At 44.0% G+C, this 23,797-nt stretch overlaps 1 protein-coding gene across 1 annotated transcript in view; it reads left to right on the forward strand.

Moving 5' to 3' along the window:
- The first annotated feature begins 229 nt into the window (after positions 1–229).
- Positions 230–23,797, forward strand: part of LOC109869742 (follistatin-related protein 1-like) — a 37,821-nt gene continuing 14,253 nt past the window's right edge. Inside the window, exons 1-3 of the mRNA XM_020460007.2 lie at positions 230–708; positions 843–899; positions 19,596–19,697. Coding sequence (XP_020315596.1) covers positions 843–899; positions 19,596–19,697 — 159 coding nt within the window. The 5' untranslated portion in view covers positions 230–708. The remainder of the gene's footprint in view (positions 709–842; positions 900–19,595; positions 19,698–23,797) is intronic.

A 23,797-nucleotide genomic window follows, 5' to 3' on the forward strand; every position in this document is an offset into this window, starting at 1 on the left:
GTTAGAGGGCAAATTGGTCAGGATGATATCTCTGAGGGTGTCCATGTTTACAGATTTAGGGTTGTACTGAGAATGACAGATATATAACTTACTAGAACTATGTGAATTTGGTCAGGATGCCAAAAAAGTTACATATTGCAGTTAAGTAAACTGTTTTAGGTAACCATACCAAACATAACATATCATAGTAATTTGAGGATGTAAAAAAAATCGTTTACTATGTTATGTCTAGTCTATGAGACCAGGCTGCAATTATACATGCTGCAAACACTTTGTAATGTCTGCACAGCTATTTGCTCACCGACAAACGGACAATAACCCGCAACCTTAAACTAGATAGTTCTAAATGTGAGCAAGTTCTCGCCTGTTCTCGAAAAAAGTAATGTACAGTATAATGATGTGAATCCAGGTTTTAGAACATATGAACAAACTGCCATATTCTCTATTGCCATTACTGCCAACAGGGGTGAATTATTCGGGACCGCAAAATGTGCTTGTCCCCCTTGGATTAGGAATGTTCTGTCGGTAAACATTCCAGGGCTCAGGACATTTATTTTCATTGGCCACGTCATAGCGGGGGGAGACTGTAGACCACGAATTCCTCAGCGCTTCTGAAATCACAGACCTCTCTCTCGCCTCTGTTACCGGCACACATTCATCGAACTCCTCCTCGCAGCAGACGTTTGAACGAAGCCGCTTTCCAGAAGGGTATAGCATAATTGGCATAACAATAGATTCAATATTGCTCTTTATTCCTTGATTATTTAACCATTTTACCTGGCATTAACCTATAACAGTATTTCATTTTCCTTTCTCTCTTCCTTTCCTTTTTCTCTTCCCAGATGTTGCGAAGTGTCCCCTTCCTTGTACTGCTGGCCGTAGCGCTCTGTCAAACCGAGGTAAAAGTTGGACTCCAGATTGTTTTGTTAACTTGTGACCAATGCAAAACTTCATGTAATATTACGATTGTCATAGGTTAGGCTACTCCTATATTAAACAGGAAAGGTTGTGTTCCCTTTACGGGCTTTATGGTTTGGGGCGTTTATGCTATTTAGTCACATGACGGCACAGCTGAAGCACTTGAAATGTAGGCTAGTCTAGTTGTGTTTGTGATAAACGCAATAATTATAGTCTTTGTAGATGTATTTTAGATGCACTACAGCACCAAAAGTATGTGGACACCCCTTCAAGTGGCACTGTCATAGGATGCCACCTTTCCAACAAGTCAGTTTGTCAAATTTCCACCCTGCTATAGCTGCCCTGGTCAACTGTAAGTGCTGTTATTGTGAAGTGGTAGCTCAGCTGCGAAGTGGTAGTCCACACAAGATCACAGAATGGGACCGCAGAGTGCTGTAGTGTGTACAAATAATTTGTCCTGGGTTGTGATACTCACTACGGAGTTCCAAACTGCCTCCAAACTGTTTGTCGGGAGCTTCATGAAATGGAGCCTAAGATCACCATGCGCAATGCCAAGCATCGGCTGGAGTGCTGTAAAGCTCGCCACCATTGGACTCTGGAGCAGTGGAAACACGTTCTCTGGAGTGATGAATCATGCTTCACCATCTGGTAGTCCGACAGACAAATCTGGGTTTGAGAACTAATGTATAGTGCCAACTGTAAAGTTTGGTGGAGGAGGAACAATGGTCTGGGACTAGGCCCATTAGTTCCAGTGAAAGGAAATCTTAACTCTACAGCATACAATTACATTCTAGACAATTCTGTGCTTCCAACTTTGTTGCAACAGTTTGGGGAAGGCCCTTTCCTGTTTCAGTATGACAATGCCCCCGTGCACAAAGCAAGGACTATAAAGAAATGGTTTGTCGAGATCAGTGTGGAAGAATTTGCCTGGCCTGCACATAACCCTGACCTCAACCCCTTCGAACACCTTTGGGATGAATTGGAACGCCGAATGCGAGCCGCCAGGCCTAATCGCCCAACATCAGTGCCCAACCTCACTAATGCTCTTGTGGCTGAATGGAAGCAAGTCCCTGCAGCAATGTTCCAACATCTAATATAAAACCTTCCCAGAAGAGTGGAGGCTAATATAGCAGCAAAGGGGGGACCAACTCCATATTAATTCCATTGATTTTGGAAGGAGATGTTCGACAAGCGGTGTCCATACTTTTGGTCATGTAGTGTATATTCTTCATGATGGTTCAAAGGTTTTTTATTTTTATGGGATAATTAAACGTGGCATTATCCAGGGCACATTTCGCATTATGAGACTTAATTAGGGAGACAATTAGTCCTAGCCAGTTCAATTAAACTACAACAGGGACTATTACATTTTAATTGCAAGAGCGTCTTCCAAATCCGTTTGTAGATTATGATGCCCACACAGCACATTATTTTATCATCATGATTTGTAGGCCAACTAAAACAAGCAGAGATATTTATCTTTGATGATGTAGTTTAGCTATGTTCGTGTCTTCTATATCCCATGAATTTCCCCTCTCAGTGTTTGTTAAATTGATGAAATGATAGTGTTGCATGTAGCTGAGGATGCTCATTGTTTTCTTTGTCGCCATGGGTAACACGCAGAGTTAATAGACAGCTGGGGTGTGTGTGTGTGTGTGTAATAACGATTTCCCGGGTGGGTCTCACACACTGGTGCTAAGTAAACACTGAACTAAAGTGATGGGAGATGAGGTGTCTTGAAACTGCACACTGTTAGTACTGTCACACACAGGCATGCGCACACACACACCACAAACACACACCAGGTGTATGGGTCAGCACCGTACCTCGTTTGGCTGTTGAGCACCAGCTGTTGAGCACCTGGTTTGATGTCATGTATTTGGGACGTTCTCATGTTGACCTGTTTTAAGTGGGTCTAGATGTCACGTGTCAGTAATGTATTTGTCAATTGCTGTGTAAAGTAGGGCTAGGATTAGGTTGCATGTCATTGCAGATTATGGGGTTAGATTGTGGAAAACACAGATTTTCAGGAGTTAGGCTACTTTGTAATTTATTTGCTTTTCAGGATTACCATAGTGTTTGGAGTGAGATTATGGGTCATGGTTTAGAAGGGGTTTGTTTTGGAGGTGATGTTTTTGAGGGTTGTAGCACTCTGTCTAGACCTTGGAGGTAGACTGCAGGGTTAAGTAAGTGAGCCTCTACTCTACATTGTCCTTACATGTCCAGACAGTCATCATCACTATCAGTACCACTGTCTGCCATATTACTCACAGTGGAAACTCTACCTCCAGGCCCTCTGCTGACCTCCTAGTGCTGCCCCTGTCATATGTCCTTTTGTGTGAGTCTTTATTGGATCCGTGACCTCTCTCATTGGTGAGCTCTCTCATTGGTGAGCTCTCTCATTGGTGAGCTCTCTCATTGGTGAGCTCTCTCATTGATGTGCTCTCTCATTGATGTGCTCTCTCATTGATGAGCTCTCATTGATGAGCTCTCATTGATGTGCTCTCTCATTGATGTGCTCTCTCATTGGTGTGCTCTCTCATTGGTGTGCTCTGGCATTGGTGTGCTCTAGCATTGAGAAGACTGAGTACAAGCCAGAGTGTGTAGAATGTGGCTGTGGAGTATGCGGGGGAGGCATTATAAAGACATCTATTGTTTAAAGGTAATTGCCCTGGTAATATGCAGCCTGTTGACAGACCTCGGTGGGGAATGTTAAGGTGGGCCGCTAGTACACTGTTTTAAGGCGGCCTAGGGGATTGTTTAGTTATACAGTGTATTGGTATGGTGGTCTTCAGTGATCATTTCAAGTCTCAGTCCCTATTGTGTACTTAGTGTAGCAGCAGATACTCTACCTCAGGGTGTATGTGTGCGTGTGTATGTTTGTGTGTGTCTGCATGTGTGTGGCAGGGGACTGTGTGTGTGGCAGGGGACTGTGTGTGTGTCTGTGAGTGCTGTTGTTTGATGGCTTTTTATATTGCTGGCATGAGAATGCTAAGTTATTAAAATGTAGATGCGGACTTTAGATTTATTATGAAGGAGAGAATGCCCGGGTGCTTTCTGTGGCGAGACATTGCTGTGTTTGCAGATAAAAGGCTCAGAGACAGTACTTCTGAGCTCACGGCGATTCTCCGCATCTGTGTGGAGACTGAGGAGAGATACTGAGGAGAGATATGCATCTGGTAAAAAAATCCCCCCAAACGTTGACAGTGAGATGACAAGGCTGTGTGGAAACACATAGGCATTTTCAAAGCCAGATCCATAACACCCACACACTTCACCTTTCTCTTCTCCAGGCATCCTGTGTTATTGCGTTAACCATGGTGGCCGGTGTAATGACACAATAGATAATTCAGTCATCACAACCACGGCTGGATCTGGCTTTGAAAATATCAGGCTTCAGGAGAGAAACAGAATAATGGCCTTCAAGGACACAGTGTACAACCCCCCCCCCCCCTACTCACACACAGTGGATAGATACCCTCTACTCACACACAGTGGATAGATACCCTCTACTCACACACAGTGGATAGATACCCTCTACTCACACACAGTGGATAGATACCCTCTACTCACACACAGTGGATAGATACCCTCTACTCACACACAGTGGATAGATACCCTCTACTCACACACAGTGGATAGATACCCTCTACTCACACACAGTGGATAGATACCCTCTACTCACACACAGTGGATAGATACCCTCTACTCACACACAGTGGATAGATACCCTCTACTCACACACAGTGGATAGATACCCTCTACTCACACACAGTGGATAGATACCCTCTACTCACACACAGTGGATAGATACCCTCTACTCACACACAGTGGATAGATACCCTCTACTCACACACAGTGGATAGATACCCTCTACTCACACACAGTGGATAGATACCCTCTACTCACACACAGTGGATAGATACCCTCTACTCACACACAGTGGATAGATACCCTCTACTCACACACAGTGGATAGATACCCTCTACTCACACACAGTGGATAGATACCCTCTACTCACACACAGTGGATAGATACCCTCTACTCACACACAGTGGATAGATACCCTCTACTCACACACAGTGGATAGATACCCTCTACTCACACACAGTGGATAGATACCCTCTTCTCACACACAGTGGATAGATACCCTCTTCTCACACACAGTGGATAGATACCCTCTTCTCACACACAGTGGATAGATACCCTCTTCTCACACACAGTGGATAGATACCCTCTTCTCACACACAGTGGATAGATACCCTCTTCTCACACACAGTGGATAGATACCCTCTTCTCACACACAGTGGATAGATACCCTCTACTCACACACAGTGGATAGATACCCTCTACTCACACACAGTGGATAGAAACGCTCTGTGCTGAAGGAGATGACGATGAGGACGTAGGATTAAAATGTTAGAATCCTGACTGTTTGCAATTAGTTTTACACTTGTTCTACAGTGTAGCCAAATACGAATTCTTGCGTCTATACGTTTATCTATTGTTTGTAGAATCACAAATCCTAATGTTAGCGAGTAACATTTTTAGCAATGTACAAAACTACATTTAGCAGACTACTTTAGAGTCCTTGTAGAGGAGCTGCCTCCCAGGCTGAGGTATATTAGCTGACTAGAGCTGACAGTGACAGAGTTGCTGTCTCCCAGGAACCATGCTCTGTAGCTGTTGATGACTGTTCTCTCATTGGTAGGTGCTGCCTGGCTATAAATACCAAGCCCAGGTGGAGTGAATAGAGCAGGACCATGGGGGATTGAACAGCCTGTCCCATCTCTATTAGTCAGGACTGTTCTAATTTTTCTAGCTCTAGACACACAAATACAGAGAGAGAGAGAGGCAGGAGAGATAGCATAGATGTCATGCGTCACTGTCTTCTAGGGTTGTTTTATAACACCATCCTCTCTCTCTCCTCTATTTTCTGTAGCTAACAACGTTAGCTCCATCTCTCGTCATCTTGTGTGTGTGTCAGGGGAATGGACCAGGCACAGAGATAGCACTTGGCAGCATGCCCAAACATCAGGCCAAAAATGGCAGGCAGTTAATACCAAGCAGATACACACACACACACACACACACACACACACACACACACACACACACACACACACACACACACACACACACACACACACACACACACACACACACACACACACACACACACACACACACACAGCCTAATTTCAGTGCAGCTTCAATACGAAACGGTTTGACTCAGTAATTGAATGTGGACAATAGGACATGGTTGTTTATGCCAGATGAAATGTCACGGACATATCTAACTCAGCAGAATACTTGAATTGACACCTTGATGATAAATGTGTTCTCCAACAATCATCTGAACATTCCACTCCCTAAAATGGCTGTCCATTCTAAACATTCCATCATATATTGTAGAGGTCTGCAAACAGGCACACTTCCTTCTCCAAACACACTTCCAGCCATTAGCCCTGACTATGGCCCCATGGAGGGAGTAGTGTCTGGGGCAGGGAAGCTACCCATTCCCTGGCCTGGGCCCTCCTACCCAGAGAGACTGAAGCACTGCCCAGAACAGGCTGGAAGAGAAGTGAGGGGGAGAGAGGATAGAAAGAGAAAGGAGTGAGAAAATAGGAAGAGAGGGATTGAGAAGGGAGATTAAGGGAGAGAGGGACAGGGTTTGGAGTTGAGAACAAGAGAGAAAATGTATCATTTACAACAGAATGAAAATATTTAGGCACAATACAGGAGACAATAAAGGGGAGGATATGGATATTGAAAGTGGGACAGCACGAGGGAGAGAGAGAGAGGGAAGCCTCCTCAGATTAAACAATGGAAGTGGGGGGACAGGGACAGGGGTGTCATTGTCCTGACTGTGCCGTGTGCCCACAGGAGTAGAAAGGATGGCAGTGACACTCTGTTTTAGGGACTTTATTTTCTCAGTGACATTTGAACTTATAAGCTAACTTCCTGACTAATACCTTTCTTTGTGTCTCCATCTCTCTTTGTCTGTTTGTCTGTTGCATTTTGACACGTTCTTGAATCTCAAGGGCTTATGGAATATAAAATGTGGCAATGACATCACACTAACTGTCTTCCATTCCATACACGTATAAGAAAACAAAGTCTGGGTCCAAATACCAATACTTACATTTTAAATAGTAGGCTTTTTGAGTAGGATAAACATTTTATAGAAACACTAACAGCACACAGAACAGAAACAATAACACCTGGGGAAGGATCCAAAGGGAGTGAGAGATAGGTAAGGTAATCAGGGAAGTGATGGAGTCCAGGTGAGTCTGATGACACACAGGTGAGCGTAACGATGGTGACGTGTGCGCCATAACGAGCAGCCTGGTGACCTAGAGGCCGGAGAGCGAGCACACGTGACACAGATACCAGAGCATATACCACCAGAGAGTTTGTATATATGGATATTATATTTCTCTGTAACTCTCATATCCTCCTGACACTTCCTCCAGACTTACAGCTACGTTCACTCCTATCTCAATCTCCCTCCAATAGAAATGCTTGGGACATGATCCAGGCATTTCAACAATGTTATGCTCTAGTCTGTAGACCTTATAGTGTGGTGTCTAATGCTCAGCAGGGACTCCCTAACTCCTTTAACTGTAACTCAGTGGAGTGGAGTCTTTATCTTGAAAGTTCAGATTGCACTGTCTCGAAAGTGTGAGGATACATAAACTGTAGGATACAGACCCGTTTCGGTGGATATTTAAAAGTAGGAATTTAGAGATGGTGGTGCTGGCAACAGAAATTGTAAAACTCTAAAACTTTCTCTGGTTAACAGCAGTAATTCACTATACAGATAGCCACGCTAGCTTCACCCTCATGTTGGTGCTAGCAAGCAGGCTAGGTAGTGCTAGGTATCAACAGCCAATCCAGCAGGGTCTGGAAACTATAGTGAGCTTCGATTGGTCAATAAACTGTATGTACTTTTATTTCCCTCTCTTTTTCACTTTGCCTCCCCTCTTGTCCTCCCTCCCCTGTTGGAGCTTAATAAGAAATGTGTGTCTGAGAGCTACGAGGGGATTGTCTTCTCTCTGACTGTTTAATTGGGAGGGGGAGTATAGGCATGATGTCATCAATGGTGAGATGCAGAGCATCTGAGTCATTCGTTTAAAACTCCCCTTACACACTTCAATAGAGGGGTGTATGGGCATTGGTCTGTTCATTCATAGTAGCATGGATTAACACATCTCACTGACCTTTCATTATGGTTGTTGTTAGAAATACTGTGGTCACAAAGGTAGCTACAGATTCTGCTGCAGGTGAAAAGAGAGGAGGCAGATTAAGTGATAGGAGTGAGGGATGGGTTTCATCCTTGCCTTTAATTGGCTACCTTGTGGGGCATTATCAGTCAATGCGTTGCGTTGCCATGTTAGCGTGTTTGTTTACTATCTCTAAATCAATGTTCTATATGCTAATGAGTTCAGTGGTACACTCTGGGAAGGGACTAATGGTGGTTGTAAAGTGACCCCTCAGCAGGAACCATTGATCCAGCTGCTGACTCAGTGGATCATCACACACACACACACACACACACACACACACAGTTCTCATTTGACAGATTCAGCCCGGTGCTAAGGATGTGAAGGGGACTTTTATCGGCAGTGGAAAATGAATGAGGGATTTTCAGAGAAAGGCAGGAAAGAACAGAGCACCTTTTAACTCCAATCTGCTTCAGCATGGGGTCAATAAACCTGCGGCAGGAGTAAAATTGAGTTCAGACCTCCCTCTACCCATCCCCCTTTTCTTCCAGTCTCTGACTCATTTTCTGCAGCTCAATTCCTATCACTTCTCCCTCTCTCGGTCTCTGTTTTCTCTTTGCCATCCCCCCTTTTCTTGTTATCTCTGACACTCACTACCCCTTTTCCCTCTTCTCCACTCTCCTTCTCTTCTTTCTCCATCACTCAGTGACTCTCTTCCCTTCTCTCTCTCTCTCCTCCAGGCAGCATTGCATGGCTGGCCTCAATTCACAGGGACATCTTACCCAGCCCTACATTTAAACAAGGAGAAGAAGGATAGAGACAGAAAGCAAGTTGTTGAGGACAGAGAAATAAGACGTGAGAGAAAGACATGGGAAAGGGAGGTATAAATGAGTGACAGATACTTTTTTTAGATAAGCTGTGATGTCTGTCTTTCTTGGAACACCTGTTATTTTCCCATAATACACCTCTACCACCTGTAAAGGGAGAGAGAGAGAAGGATGGAGAGAGTATGAGATCACTGACTCACCAAGTTCCAGGCAAGAAGCAACTCTCCAGGGATTTTTCAATGTTTCCAGTCACAATTTTCATTTATACCTCATATAATGACTTCCATCATATTAATACAATTAAGCCTGGTTTGTTATAAGGTCACTTTAATACAGTAGCTAGTGTAAGCCTATAGGAGCTCCTATCTAGCTATGGTTCAGCTAAACAGTTTCTCTAGCTAGCTTTTAAATTTGAGATTCTTCGAAGTAGCCACCCTTTGCCTTGATGACAGCTTTGCACACTCTTGGCATTCTCTCAACCAGCCTCATGAGGTAGTCACCTGGAATGCATTTCGATTAACAGGTGTGCCTTGTTAAAAGTTAATTTGTGGAATTTCTTTCCTTAATGCGTTTGAGCCAATCAGTTGTGTTGTGACAAGGTAGGGGTGGTGTACAGAATATTTTGGTAAAATACCAAGTCCATATTATGGAAAGAACAGCTCAAATAAGCAAAGAGAAATGGCAGTCCATCATTACTTTAAGACATAAAGGTCATTCACTCTGGAAAATTTCAAGAACTTTGAAAGTTTCTTCAAGTGCATCTGCAAAAACCATCAAGTGCTATGATGAAACTGTCTCTCATGAGGACCGCCACAGGAAAGGAAGACCCAGACTTACCTCTGCTGCAGAGGATAAGTTCATAAGAGTTACCAGAAATTGCATCCCAAATAAATGCTTCACAGAGTTCAAGTAACAGACACATCTCAACATCAACTGTTGAGAGGAGACTGCGTCAATCAGGCCTTCATGTTTGAATTGCTGCAAAGGTACCACTAACACCAATACGAAGAAGATACTTGCTTGGGCCAAGAAACACGAGCAATGGACATTAGACCTTGGAAATCTGTCCTTTGATCTGATGAGTGCCAATTTGAGATTTTTGGTTCCAACCGCCGTGTCTTTGTGAGATGCAGAGTAGGTGAACGGATTATCTCTGCATGTGTGGTTCACACCATGGAGGAGGACTGTGATGGTGTGGGGGTGCTTTGCTAGCGACACTGTCAGGGATTTATTTAGAATTCAAGGCACACTTAACCAGCATGTCTACCACAGCATTCTGCAGCGATACTCCATCCCATCTCGTTTAAGCTTGGTGGGAAAATCATTTGTTTTCAACAGAACAATGACACAACACACCTCCAGGCTGTGTAAGGGCTATTTGACCAAGAAGGAGGGAGATGGAGTGCTGCATCAGATGACCTGGCCACCACAATCACCCGACCTCAACCCAGTTGAGATGGTTTGTGATGAGTTGGACCGCAGAGTGAAGGAAAAGCAGCCAACAAGTGCTCATCATAGGTGGGAACTCCTTCAACACTTTTTTGGTTACTACATGATTCCATATGTGTTATTTCATAGTTTTGATATCTTCACTATTATTCTAATTTACATAAGTATTCATAAGAGTCAATACTTTGTAGAAGCACATTTGGCAGTGATTACAGCTGTGAGTCTTTCTTGGTAAGTCTCTAAAAGCTTTCCACACCTGGATTCTGCAACATTTGCCCATTTATTCTTTTCAAAATTCTTCAAGCTCTGTCAAATTGGTTGTTGACCATTGCTAGACAACCATTTTCAGGTATTGCCATATATTTTCAATAGATTTAAGTCAAAACTGTAACTAAGCCACTCTGGAACATTCACTGTGTTCTTGGTATCCAATTCCAGTTTATATTTGGCCTTGTGTTTTCGGTTATTGTCCTGCTGAAAGGTGAATTAATCTTCCAGTGTTTGGTGGAAAGCAGACTGAACCAGGATTTCCGCTAGGATTTTGCCTGTGCTTAGCTTAGCTCCATTTAGTTTTTTTCATCCTGAAAACCTCTGCAGTCTCTGAACTCTGAATCAGAGGTGCTGGAGCTGCCTTAATCGACATCCACATCGCCTGGGAACAGTGGGTTGGTTAACCACCTTGCTAAGAGGCAGAATTACTTATTTTTACCTTGTCAGCTTGGTGATTTGATCCAGCAACCTTTCAGTTACTCGCCCTATGCTCTAACCACTAAGCTACCCCATAGTGGTACTCAGTAATGTGTTGTATCTAATTGAGGACATCTCCTTTGTCTTGATCACGTTGAGGGAGATGTTGTTGTCCTGGCACCACACTGCCAGGTCTCTGACCTCCCTATAGGCTGTCTCATTGTTGTCGGCAAATTCAATGATGGTGTTTGGGTCGAGCCTGGCTGTGCAGTCATGAGTGAACAGGGAGTACAGGAGGGGGCTGAGCACGCACCCATCAGGGGCCCCTGTGTTGAGGATCGGCGTCCCAGGGTCCTTAACTTATTGATGAGCTTTGAGGTCACTATGATGTTGAACGCTGAGCTGTTGTTAATGAATAGCATTCTCACATAGGTGTTCCTTTTGTCCAGGTGTGAAATGGCAGTGGGGAGTGCAATAGAAACGGCATCATCTGTGGATCTTTTGGGGTAGTATGAAAATTGGAGTGGGTCTAGGGTTTCTGGGATAATGGTGTTGATGTGAGCCATGACCACTTCATGGCTACACTTCATGAGCACTTCATGGCTACAGACATGATGAGACATGATGAGTGCTATGGGTAGGTAGTCATTTAGGCAGGTTACCTTAGTGTTCTTGGGCACAGGCACTATGGTGATCTGCTTAAAACATGTTGGTATTACAGACTCGGACAGGGAGAGGTTGAAACTGTCAGTGAAGACACTTGCTAGTTGGTCAGCGCATGCTTGCAGTACACTTCTTGGTAATCCGTCTGGCCCTGCGGCCTTGTGAATGTTGACTTGTCTTAAGGTCTTACTCACATCGGCTGCGGAGAGCGTGATCACAGTCTTCCGGTACAGCTGGTGCTGTCATGTATGTTTCAGTGTTATTTGCCTTGAAGCGTGCATAGAAGTTATTTAGCTCGTCCGGTAGGCTCGTGTCACTGGGCAGCTCTCGGCTGTGCTTCCCTTTGTAGTCTGTAATGTTTTGCAGGGCTTGCTACATATGACAAGCGTCAGAGCTTGTTTAGTACGACTTGATCTTAGTCCTGTATTGACGCTTTTGCCTGTTTGATGGTCCGTCAGAGGGCATAGCGGATTTCTTATAAGCTTCCAGGTTAGAGTTCTGCTCCTTGAAAGCGGCAGCTCTAGCCTTTAGCTCAGAGCGGATGCTGCCTGTAATCCATGGCTTCTGGTTGGGGTATGTACGTACGGTCACTGTGGGGACGACGTCATCGATGCACTAATTGATGAAGCCAGTGACAGATGTGGTGTACTTCTCAATGCCAGTTGAGGAATCCCGGAACATATTCCAATCTGTGCTAGCAAAACAGTCCTGTAGCTTAGCATCTGCTTCATCTGACCACTTTTTTGATTTATTTGGTCACTGGTGCTTTCTGCTTTAATTTTTGCTTGTAAGCAGGAATCAGGAGGATGGAATTATGGTCAGATTTGCCAAATGGAGTGCGAGGGAGAGCTTTGTATGCATCTCTGTGTGTGGAGTATTGGTGGTCCAGAGTTCTTTTCCCTCTGCTTGCACATTTAACATGCTGATAGTAATTTGGTAAAACTGATTTAACTTTCCCTGCATTAAAGCGTTTTCTTGTTTGCTTTTGGCGGAATACAGCTCATTCAATGCTATCTTAGTGCCAGTCTGACTGTGGTGGTATGTAAACATCTACAAAGAATATAGATGAGAACTCTCTCTGTAGGTAACGTGGTCTGCATCTTATCATGAGAAACTCTACCTCAGGCGAGCAATAGCTCGAGACTTCTTTAGATACCTCGAGACTGCATTAGATTTCATGCACCAGCTGTTGTTTACAAAAATACATCATCCTCCGCCCCTTGTCTTACCAGACGCCGCTGTTCTATCCTGCCGTATTACCAGCCAGCTGTATGTTAACAACATGATATTGTCGTCGTTCAGCTACGACTCCGTGAAGCATAAGATGTTCCAGTTTTTAATGTCCCGTTGGTAGTTTAATCTTCACAATAACTTGGCTATTTTATTGTCCAAAGATTTCATGTTTGCTAGCAGAATTGAGGGGAGTGGCGGTTTATTTGATCGCCTCCGACTCCTCAGAAGGCAGCCCGCCCTCCAGCCTCTCTTTCTCCGCCACCTCTTCACGCAGATCACTTGGGTTGGGTTCTTGTTCCCAAGTGAGCCGTATATCCTCCGCCTCGGGCTCGTCAGAGTCGTGAAAGGAGAAAAAGGATTCTGCTTGTCCGTGGTGAGTAATCGCAGTCCTGATGTCTAGAACTTATTTTCGGTCATAAGAGACGGTAGCGGCAACATTATGTACAAAACATTGACTCGCTACTTGTACCCCGTGTATATAGCCAAGTTATCGTTACGTATTGTGTATTTATTCCTTGTGTTATTACCTTTCTATTATTTGAAAATGTTTCTCTCTGCGTTGTTGGAAAGGGCCCATAAGTAAGCATTCCACTGTTAGTCTACATCTGTTGTTTACGAAGCATGTGACAAATACAATTTGATTTGATAAAAATGACACTATGATAAGGCTACTGTACTTTTATATTTATATGGGAGGAATAAACATTCATTATTGATATGCTAACATTACTTGATCATGAAGCATATTGTTAGTTAGTTAGCTAGCAAGAAAATAAACCCTTTAATTGTCTGCACATGCTTGTGGATTGTTGTATTGTTCAAGAGTGTAATATAGTTTGGTTGCTTTATTCAATAATGTAATATGTTTTAGAAGAAAAGTTGCTTGGATTGTTAAATAGTTTGTGCTTACTAGCTAGTGGCTACTGGGATATTTACGGTCAATTTGAGCTGCCAAGAACATTGCGTTGCCAGACACAATGAAAGGGAAGGATGTAATGTGAATTGAAAAGTAGAAATCTCTTTCACCACCACACTCCTCATGCTCTCCTTCATGTCTCGTAGTGGAAATAGGATCTAAGCTGATTGATACCCATTCATAAGCCAATCATTAATCACACCCAGACAACTCTTAATCGCTATTGGCTCAGATGGGACAGAATGTGTTTTACCTTTTTGATTCAAATGAACAAAGTTCATTACTTTACCCAAGATTTTAAGAGCCTCTGTGTGTTGTGTGTGTTGTGTGTGCGCGTGTGTGCAGTGGCATACTGCCATTTAACCAGGACCCTTGCTAGGTCTGAGCAATCCCCCCCACGTGTCTCTCACTCTGAGTCTTGCATCTCCTGTCACCATAGCAACTCCCCATTTGGAGCGGGTGGAACAAAAACTGCTCTCTCACTCTGAGCACTCATTAGCTAAATGTCAGGGTGGTTCTGCAGGCTTTAATTGGAGAGGTGGCGCTGGAGCTAAGCTAAACTAAGGATAGCTAAGCTAAACTATACTAATCTTAGCAGCAGCAACCCATCTATTACTCTGCTGTGGTTATCAGAGAGGAACTGCAGGTTTAAACAAGCTCCTCTCTCCGGCCATCTGTAGCTAACTGTCTGAATGGACCATACCACTCTACTAGCCCTCTGGGGGGGGGGGGGGGCTTGGAAGATGGATTACAGTATGACTCAAGCAATGGTGTGTGGGGTTGGGGGGTGTTAGTGTGTGTTTGTTTGTGCTTGTCTTTGTTTTTCTTCCACCAAACAGGGTTGTTTGTGTGTAGGGTGCATTTTAGTTTTTCCACCAAGCAGGGTTGTGTTTGTGTATATTTGTGTGTGGGTGGGTGTGTGTTTGCTTTTCAACCAAAATAACAAACTTGTAGTCTGGTTGGCAATGACATTCACCCAGGTTTCTTGCTCTATGTCCCCTTCCTCCTCTATCTCTCTAGTTAGTACAGTACAATAGGCTGTGTAACCATGACCTCCATGGTAGCCTGGCATTAGATTCCTGACAACTGATTGGACAGAGGGCAGGTCACAGGAGCCTCCAGGGAGTTCCAGTTGTGATCAATGTGGGGAAGAGTTTTACTACATCTAGCAATCTGACTATACACCAGAGAACACACACAGGAGAGAGATTATTTAGTTATAATCAATGTTCGAAGACATTCTGTGGTGTGTGTTTAAAACAGGGTGTATCCACATCTGGAGTCTGAGCTGTATTTTCCTTTGGGCCTATTCCCATGGTCTGTGTGATTCTCATTCCCTGCTCCTTCCTTTGCTTGCCTTCACTCTGCTCCGCTTTCCTCGCTTGTGTGTGCGTACATCTGTGAGTCATGGAAAGTGGTGGTACCTGTTCGGTGGAAAAGCTAACACGGAACCCAAACCGGCTGCGCGCATGCGCCATCGTGCATACATTTATTTTATCTCCCTACACCAAACGCGTTCACGACACGCAGGTTAAAATATCAAAACAAACTCTGAACCAATGACATTAATTTGGGGACAGGTCGAAAAGCATTAAAGATGTATGGAAATTTAGCTAGTTAGCTTGCACTTGCTAGCTAACATTAATTTATCCTATTTAGCTAGCTTGCTGTTGCTAGCTAATTTGTCCTGGGAAATAAACATTGAGTTGTTATTTTACCTGAAATGCACAAGGTCCTCTACTCCAAGAATTAATCCACACATAAAACGGCCAACCGAATTGTTTCTAGTCATCTCTCCTCCTTCCAGGCATTGAACTTTATATGGTGATTCGGATCTACACTTTTACCACAACAACTGGCAAAACATGTCGTCTTTCAATCACCCACGTGGGTATAACCAATGAGGAGATGCCACGAGGGTACCTGCTTCTATAAACCAATGAGGAGATGGGAGATGCAGGACTTGTAGCGTGATCTGCGTCAGAAATAGAAAGGAGTTCTATTTTAGCCCTTAGCATCGCAGACGCTCGTTGGAGCGTGAGCAGTGTGGGTACAATAATTGAATAACATGGATTTCTACATTTTATTTTGCGACACTCGCGCACGTGATGTGTCCGGTCTGGTCAGCATGTAAGACACTCCTACACAAGCAAATACACACTAACAAACAACTCTGTTTGGTGAAAGGCTAAGACACACCAACACAAGCAAATACACACCAACAAACAACTCTGTTTGGTGGTGTGTTTGGTGGACAAGTAAAACATACACACACGCAAACACACACAGTTAGAACGAGAAGGGGTAGTTGGGAGGGCTGTGAAGCTACTCTCAGAGCTATGCTTGGCAGCTAGTAATTGGCTGGCCTGTTGCTCATGTGAACTACTTGGCAAGTGCACTGCCCTTGTTTTAGGGGAGAGGAGGCAGAGATTTAAAGAAACAAAGAAAATAAAGAGCAACAGAAAAATAGAAAAGTATGGAGAGATTGAATGAAACCAATAAAATTTAATCAAAATCCTTCAGGAATTTCAGACCGTTACTGTGTGTTCTGCATGACACCATATATTTTCTACACAATACAGTTGATAGAGTTCTACTGTTCACACACACTCACTTTTGCTCATGCCATCCAAAACTGCCTCTATCACCACATTATGTTGGCCGGGTTCTTCCACTGATGAGAAGTCATGTTACACCCAGAAGTTGAGATTTACTACTGGCCACTTCCTGTTTACACCCCCGCGTGTCCTCTCTTGAGGTGAGCTTAAGCATGGCTGTCATGGTAACTAACGGCTGCCACATACAGCAGTGAATGTGAGAGACCTTCACTTAAGTAGAGATAGAGAGAACTTGTCAGTACTCTATATAAAGGGAAATTACCCATTGTCATGGCAATGAGAGTGTCTTCTTGGAGTTTGTGGCGAAAGTTGTGCTGCTCCGGTAAGACAGACATCAGCTCTCGACTCCATGGCCGATGTAAGTCATTTAATCTCACCAGCCCTATCCCACCTGGACAAGAGAAATACCTATATAAGCATGATGTTCATCAACTATAGCTCAGCCTTCAACACCACAGTGCCCTCCGAGCTGATCACTAAGCTCAGGGCCCTGGGTCTGAACCCTTCCCTGTGCAACTGGATCTCAGACTTTCAGATGGGCTGCCCCAAGTGGTGAAGGTAGGCAACAACACCTTTGCCACGCTGATTCTCAACAGGGGGGCCCCACAGGGGTGCGTGTTCAGCCCCCTCCTGTACTCCCTGTTCACCCATGACTGCGTGGCCACGCAGTGGTGCCAGGAAAATAACTTCTCCCTCAACGTCAACCAAACAAAGTAACTGATTGTGGACTACTGGAGACAGCAGAGAAAGCACGCCCACATCAACATTGACAGAGCCACGATGGAATGATTTTTATTAGGATCTCTTTTAGTCCTCTTTTAGTCCTCTCATCTTCCAAGAGTCCTTAAACATTCAAATACAACACACTGTTACAAACAACAGAGATAATACACTGCCATATTGACCAGATAAATACTCATAAATATGACAGTCTGAAAATATAGATTGGTTCCTTCATCTACCACAGTGAAGTTCCTCGGCGTGCACATCACTGATAACCTGAAATGGTCCCTTCACACAGACAGTGTGGTGAAGAAATTTGGAGGCTGAAAAAATGCGTCTTTGCCCCTCATAAAGTTCTACAGATGCAGCTTTTGGGCTTTATCACCACCTGGTACAACAACTGCACCGTCTGCAACTGCAGGGCTCTCCAGTGGGTGGTGCCATCAGCCCAACACATCACCGGGAGCACTCTGCCTGCCCTCCAGGTCGTCTGCAGCACCCAGTGTCACAGGAAGGCCAAGAAGATCATCAAGGACCTCTGCCACCTGAGCCACGGCCTGTTCACCCCGCTACCATCTAGAAGGCAGAGACAGTACAGATGCATCAAAGCTTAGACAGAAGCTGTTTTTCAGTCTCTCGATCTCCAGGACATCAGTTAAATAGTAACTACTAGCCGGCCTCCACACACAACCCTACCCTGAACCTTAGTCACTGTTACTAGCCAGCTACCAACGGGTACTCTACCCTGCACCTTCGAGACTGCTGTCGTGTGTACATAGTCATTGAACACTGGTCATTTAAATAATGTTACATACTGTTTCATCCACTTCATATGCTTTGGATTCTAGCCATGGCTCATCCTATATACTGTAACGCCATAGGGCGGGGCACAATTGGCCCAGCGTCATCCAGGTTAGGGGAGGGTTTGGCCGGGGTAGGCCGTCATTGTAAAATAAGAATTTGTTCTTGACTGACTAGCCTAGTTAAATAAAGGTTTATAAAAATAGTTTAAAAAAATACTGCGATACACCTTTTCTATTCATATACTGTCCATGCTGTCTATACCTCATTCCATTATTTATATATATATATATATATATATCAGTCGTGAAAAGGGCACGACAAAACCTATTCACCCTCAGGAGACTGAAAAGATTTGGCATGGGTCCTCAGATCCTCAAAAGGTTCTACAGCTGCACCATCGAGAGCATCCTGACTGGTTGCATCACTGCCTGGTATGGCAACTGCTCGGCCTCCGACTGCAAAGCACTACAGATGGTAGTGCATACGGCCCAGCTTCCTGCCATCCAGGAACTCTATACCAGGCATTGTCAAAGACATTAGCCACAGACTGTTATACCAAGCGGTACCAGAGTTCCAAGTCTAGTTCCAAGAGGCTTCTAAACAGCTTCTACCCCCAAGCCATAAGACTCCTGAACATCTAATCAAATGGCCACCCAGACTATTTGCATTGTCCCCCGTTTTACACTGCTGCTTCTCTCAGTTATTATCTATGCATAGTCACTTTAATAACTCTACCTACATGAATATATGACCTAAATTACATGGACTACATGGACTAACCAACATTGATTCTGTACCAGTACCCCCTGTAGGCAAGTCAGTTAAGAACAAATTCTTATAAACAATGATAGCTTAGGAACAGTGGGTTAACTGCCTTGTTCAGGAGCAGATTTTTACCTTGCCAACTCAGGGATTCGAACCAGTGACCTTTCAGTTACTGGCTCAATGCTCTTAACTACAAGGCTACCTGCTGCCACAATGTGAATATGACCAACAACGCAGTTTCAAGAGAAATAACTCTTAATTATTTGTTACTTTTATTTATAATTTTTTAGGTATTTTTCTTGAAAATGCATTGTTGGTTAAGGGCCTGTAAGTAAGCATTTCACTGTAATACCTGTTGTTTTCGGCGCATGTGACAAATAACATTTGATTTGATAAAACATCTGATTTGATTTGAGCTTGTATTCGCATGCGCACGACTATGCACGTGTGTGCGTTTGCTGGTTGTATTAGTGTGGTTTCTGAGGGGTTGAGAGTGATGGTGTCATTTTCATGTGGTTTTGTAGTGAAACTGACAGTGTCGTGATGGAGAGTATTTTAGTAGCACACTGAACCTCACCCTTCTGTTTGAAACCACTGGCTCTGAGAATAGTGTAACAGTTCCACCTTGTGTCTGATATATGTTATCACAGTATTTTATCCAGGGCGTGTGTCCTTAGTGCTGACAGTGTGCTTACGTGTGAGTTTTAAATGCCAAAGCTGTGTGTGTGTTTTCAACACTAACAGTGTGTGTTTTCTCTTTCGTCAGGAGGTGCAGACTAAGAGTAAGGTTTGTGCCAATGTGTTCTGTGGCGCAGGAAGAGAGTGTGCAGTCACTGAGAAGGGAGAACCCAGCTGCTTGTGTATAGAGGTGAGTCCAATCATGGTCATATGCACAGTATACAGTGTAACCGGTGCTATGAAATGCTTACTGGAAAACTTCCTCACCATGCAATGTTAACAACAAGTACAAGACTAGAGCAATAGTACGTAAATAGTCAACACAAATACTACACTACTGTTCAAAGGTTTGGGGTCACTTAGACATTTCCTTGTTTCCCATGAAAACATACATAAAATGATTTGCAAAATTAATAGGAAATATATTCAAGCTGTTTAGAAGCCTCTTGGACAAAGACTTGGCGCTACGGTACCGCTTGCCGTGCAGTAGCATAGAGAACAGTCTATGACTAGGGTGGCTGGACAGTTTTTAGGGCTTTCCTCTGACACCGCCTGGTATAGAGGTCCTTGATGGCAGGAAGCTTGGCCCCAGTGTTGTACTGGGCTGGTCGCACTACCCTCTGTAGTGCCTTGCGGTCGGAGGCCGAGCAGTTGCCATACCAGGCAGTGGTGCAACCAGTCAGGATGTTGTCGACGGTGCAGCTGAAGAACCTTGCGAGGATCTGAGGACCCATGCCAAATCTTTCAGTCTCCTGAGAGGGAATAGGCTTTGTCGTGCCCTCTTCACGACTGTCTTGATGTGCTTGGACAATGTTAGTTTGTTGGTGATGTGGACACCAAGGAACTTGAAGCTCTCAACCTGCTCCACTGCAGGTGGTCTTGATCACGTTGAGGGACAGGTTGTTGTCCTGGCACCACATAGCCAGCTCTTTGACCTCCTCCCTATAGGCTGTCTCGTCTTTGTCGGTGATCAGGCCTACCACTGTTGTGTCATCAGCAAATTTAATTATGTTGTTGAAGTCGTGCCTGGCCGTGCAGTCATGAGTGAACAGGAGGGGGCTACTGGAGGGGACCCTGGGATGAGGATCAACGTGGCGGATGTCTTGTTACCTACCCTTACCACCTGGTGGCTGCCCGTCAGGAAGTCCAGGATCCAGTTGCAGAGGTAGGTGTTTAGTCCCAGGGTCCTTAGCTTATTGATGAGCTTTGAGGGCACTATGGTGTTGAACGCTGAGCTGTTGTCAATGAATAGCATTCAAACGTAGGTGTTCCTTTTGTCCAGGTGGGAAAGGGCAATGTGGAGTGCAATAAAGATTCTTGCCAGTTGGTCAGCGCATGCTCGCAGTACACGTCCTGATAATCCGTCTGGCCTTGCGGCCTTGTGCATGTTGACCTGTTTAAAGGTCTTACTCACATCGGCTGCGGAGAGCATGATCACACAGTCTTCCGGAACAGCTGGTGCAGTCATGCATGTTTCAGTGTTATGAGCATAGAAGTAGTTTAGCTCGTCCGGTAGGCTCGGGTCACTGGGTAGCTCTCGGCTGTGCTTCCCTTTTGTAGTATGCAATGGTTTCCAAGCCTTGCCACATCCGACGAGCATCCGAGGCGGTGTAGTGCGATTCAATCTTAGTCCTGTATTAACCTCTCTTGGGTAGGGTGCAGTATTTTCACGTCCGGATAAAAAGCGTGCCCAAAGTAAACTGCCTGTTACTCAGGCCCAAAAGCTAGGATATGCATATAATTGATAGAGTTGGATAGCACATACTCTAAAGTTTCTAAAACTGTTAAGATAATGTCTGTGAGTTTAACACAACTGATATGGCAGGCGAAACCGCGAGGACAAACAATCCCCCCCAAAGAAATTCAGCCTACCACTATTTTCAATGGCTGTCACTTTTATTATAAGGCGAAGTCCTCCCAGATTGTAGTTTCTAGGGCTTCCACTAGATGTCAACCATCTTTAGAAAGCGTTTCAGGCTGGTGTTTGGACAAATGAGCAAGAAATTGTAGTTTTTCTAGGTGGCTCCCATTTTGGCTGTAGTGTTTCCAAGCGTGTAAATGAGAGTGCCGCCTTTGGTATTTTCCTCCGGTAAAGACAATAACGATTCTCCGTCTTAAATTGTATAGTTTAGTTATGTATTAGAGGACCTAAGGTTTGATTATAAACGTTGTTTGACTTGTTTGGAAAAGTTTATTAGTAACGTTTGGGATTCATTTTGTATGCATTTTGATGGAGGGAAAACGAGTGGATTATTGACTGAAGCGCTCCAGCTAAACTGAGTTTTTATGGATATAAAGAAGGACCATTTGTGATGTAACTGGGACCTTTTGGAGTGCCAACAGAAGAAGATCATCAAAGGTAAGGCATATTATATCACTATTTCTGACCTTCGTGTCGCACCTTCCTGGTTGAAATATGTCTTTCATGGTTTTGTATGCGGGGCGCTGTCCTCAGATAATCGCATGGTGTGCTTTCGCCATAAAGCCTTTTTTAAATCTGACACAGCGGCTGGACTAACAATAAGTTAGGCTTTATTTTGATGAGATTTTATGAAAGTTAAATATTTATAATTCTGTAGTTTGAATTTCGCGCTCTGCTATTTCACAGGATGTTGGCCACGTGGGACGCTAACATCCCACCTGCCCATAAGAAGTTAACACTTTGCCTGTTTGATGGTTCGTAATAGGGCATAATGGGATTTCTTGAAAGCGGCAGCTCTAGCCTTTAGCTCAGTGTGGATACTGCCTGTAATCCATGACTTCTGGTTGGGGTATGTACGTACGGTCACTGTGAGGACGACGTCATCGATGCACTTATTGATGAAGCCAATGACTGATGTACTGGTGTATTTCTTAATGCCATCGGAGGAATCCCGGAACATATTCTTGTCTGTGCTAGCAAAACAGTCCTGTAGCTTAGCATCTGCTTCATCTGACCACTTTTTAAATTTATTTGGTCACTGGTGCTTCCTGCTTTCATTTTTGCTTGTATGCAGGAATCAGGAGGATAGAATTATGGTCAGATTTGCCAAATGTAGGGCAAGGGAGAGCTTTATATGCATCTCTGTGTGTGGAGTATAGGTTGTCCAGAGTTTTTTTCCCTCTGGTTGCACATTTATGTGCTGATGGAAAGAGAATGCATGTTTGCTAGCAGAATGGAAGGAAGTGGGGGTTAAATTCGATTGCCTGCAAATTCTCAGAAGGCAGCCCGCACTTTGGCCCCTTTTTCACCACCTCCTCTTCATGCAAATCACGGGGATCTGGGCCTGTTCCCAAGAAAGCCGTATCTTATTTGCCTCGGGCTCGTCAGAGTCATGAAAGGGAGAAAAGGATTCTGCTAGTCCGTGGTGAGTAATCGCAGTCCTGATGTCTAGAAGTTATTTTCGGTCATAAGAGACGGTAGCAACATTATGTACAAAATAAGCTTTTTTTAAAAGTTACAAACAACGCAAATAAACCGAACAAAAAAACACAATAGGTTGTAAAACGCCTGCCTTCCTCTCCGGCGCCATCTTACAACTTCTTCCTCTTTCGAGTGTCTGTGTTCTTTTTCCCATCTTAATCTTTTATTTGTATTGGCCAGTCTGAGATATGGCTTTTTCTTTGCAACTCTGCCTAGAAGGCCAGAATCCCGGAGTCGCCTCTTCACTGTTGACATTGAGACTGGTGTTTTGTGGGTACTATTTAATGAAGCTGCCAGTTGAGGACTTGTGAGGTGTCTGTTTCTCAAACTAGACACTCTAATGTACTTGTCCTCTTGCTCAGTTGTGCACCGAGGCCCCTTTGCACTGTTCTGTGAAGGGAGTAGTACACATCGTTTCACAAGATCTTCAGTTTCTTGGCAATTTCTCACATGGAATAGCCTTAATTTCTCAGAACAAGAATACACTGACAAGTTTCAGAAGAAAGTTCTTTGTTTCTGGCCAATTTGAGGCAGTAATCAAACCCACAAATGCTGATGCTCTAGATACTCAACTAGTCTAAAGAAGGCCAGTTGTATTGCTTCTTTAATTAGAACAACAGTTTTCAGCTGTGCTAACATAATTGCAAAAGGGCATTCTCATGATCAATTAGCCTTTTAGCTGCAATAGTCATTTACAACATTAACAATGTCTACACTGTATTTTAATCAATTTGATGTTATTTTAATGGACAAAAAAATGTGGACATTTCTAAGTGACCCCAAACTTTTGAACGGTAGTGTATATCACTCAAATATTGTATAAAACAACAGGACGTGATATATTGAAGAGAAATACAGAACATACTGACTGTACTATGAATATACAG

The sequence above is a fragment of the Oncorhynchus kisutch genome, linkage group LG2 (assembly GCF_002021735.2).
Source record: "Oncorhynchus kisutch isolate 150728-3 linkage group LG2, Okis_V2, whole genome shotgun sequence".
Lineage (NCBI taxonomy): Eukaryota > Metazoa > Chordata > Actinopteri > Salmoniformes > Salmonidae > Oncorhynchus > Oncorhynchus kisutch.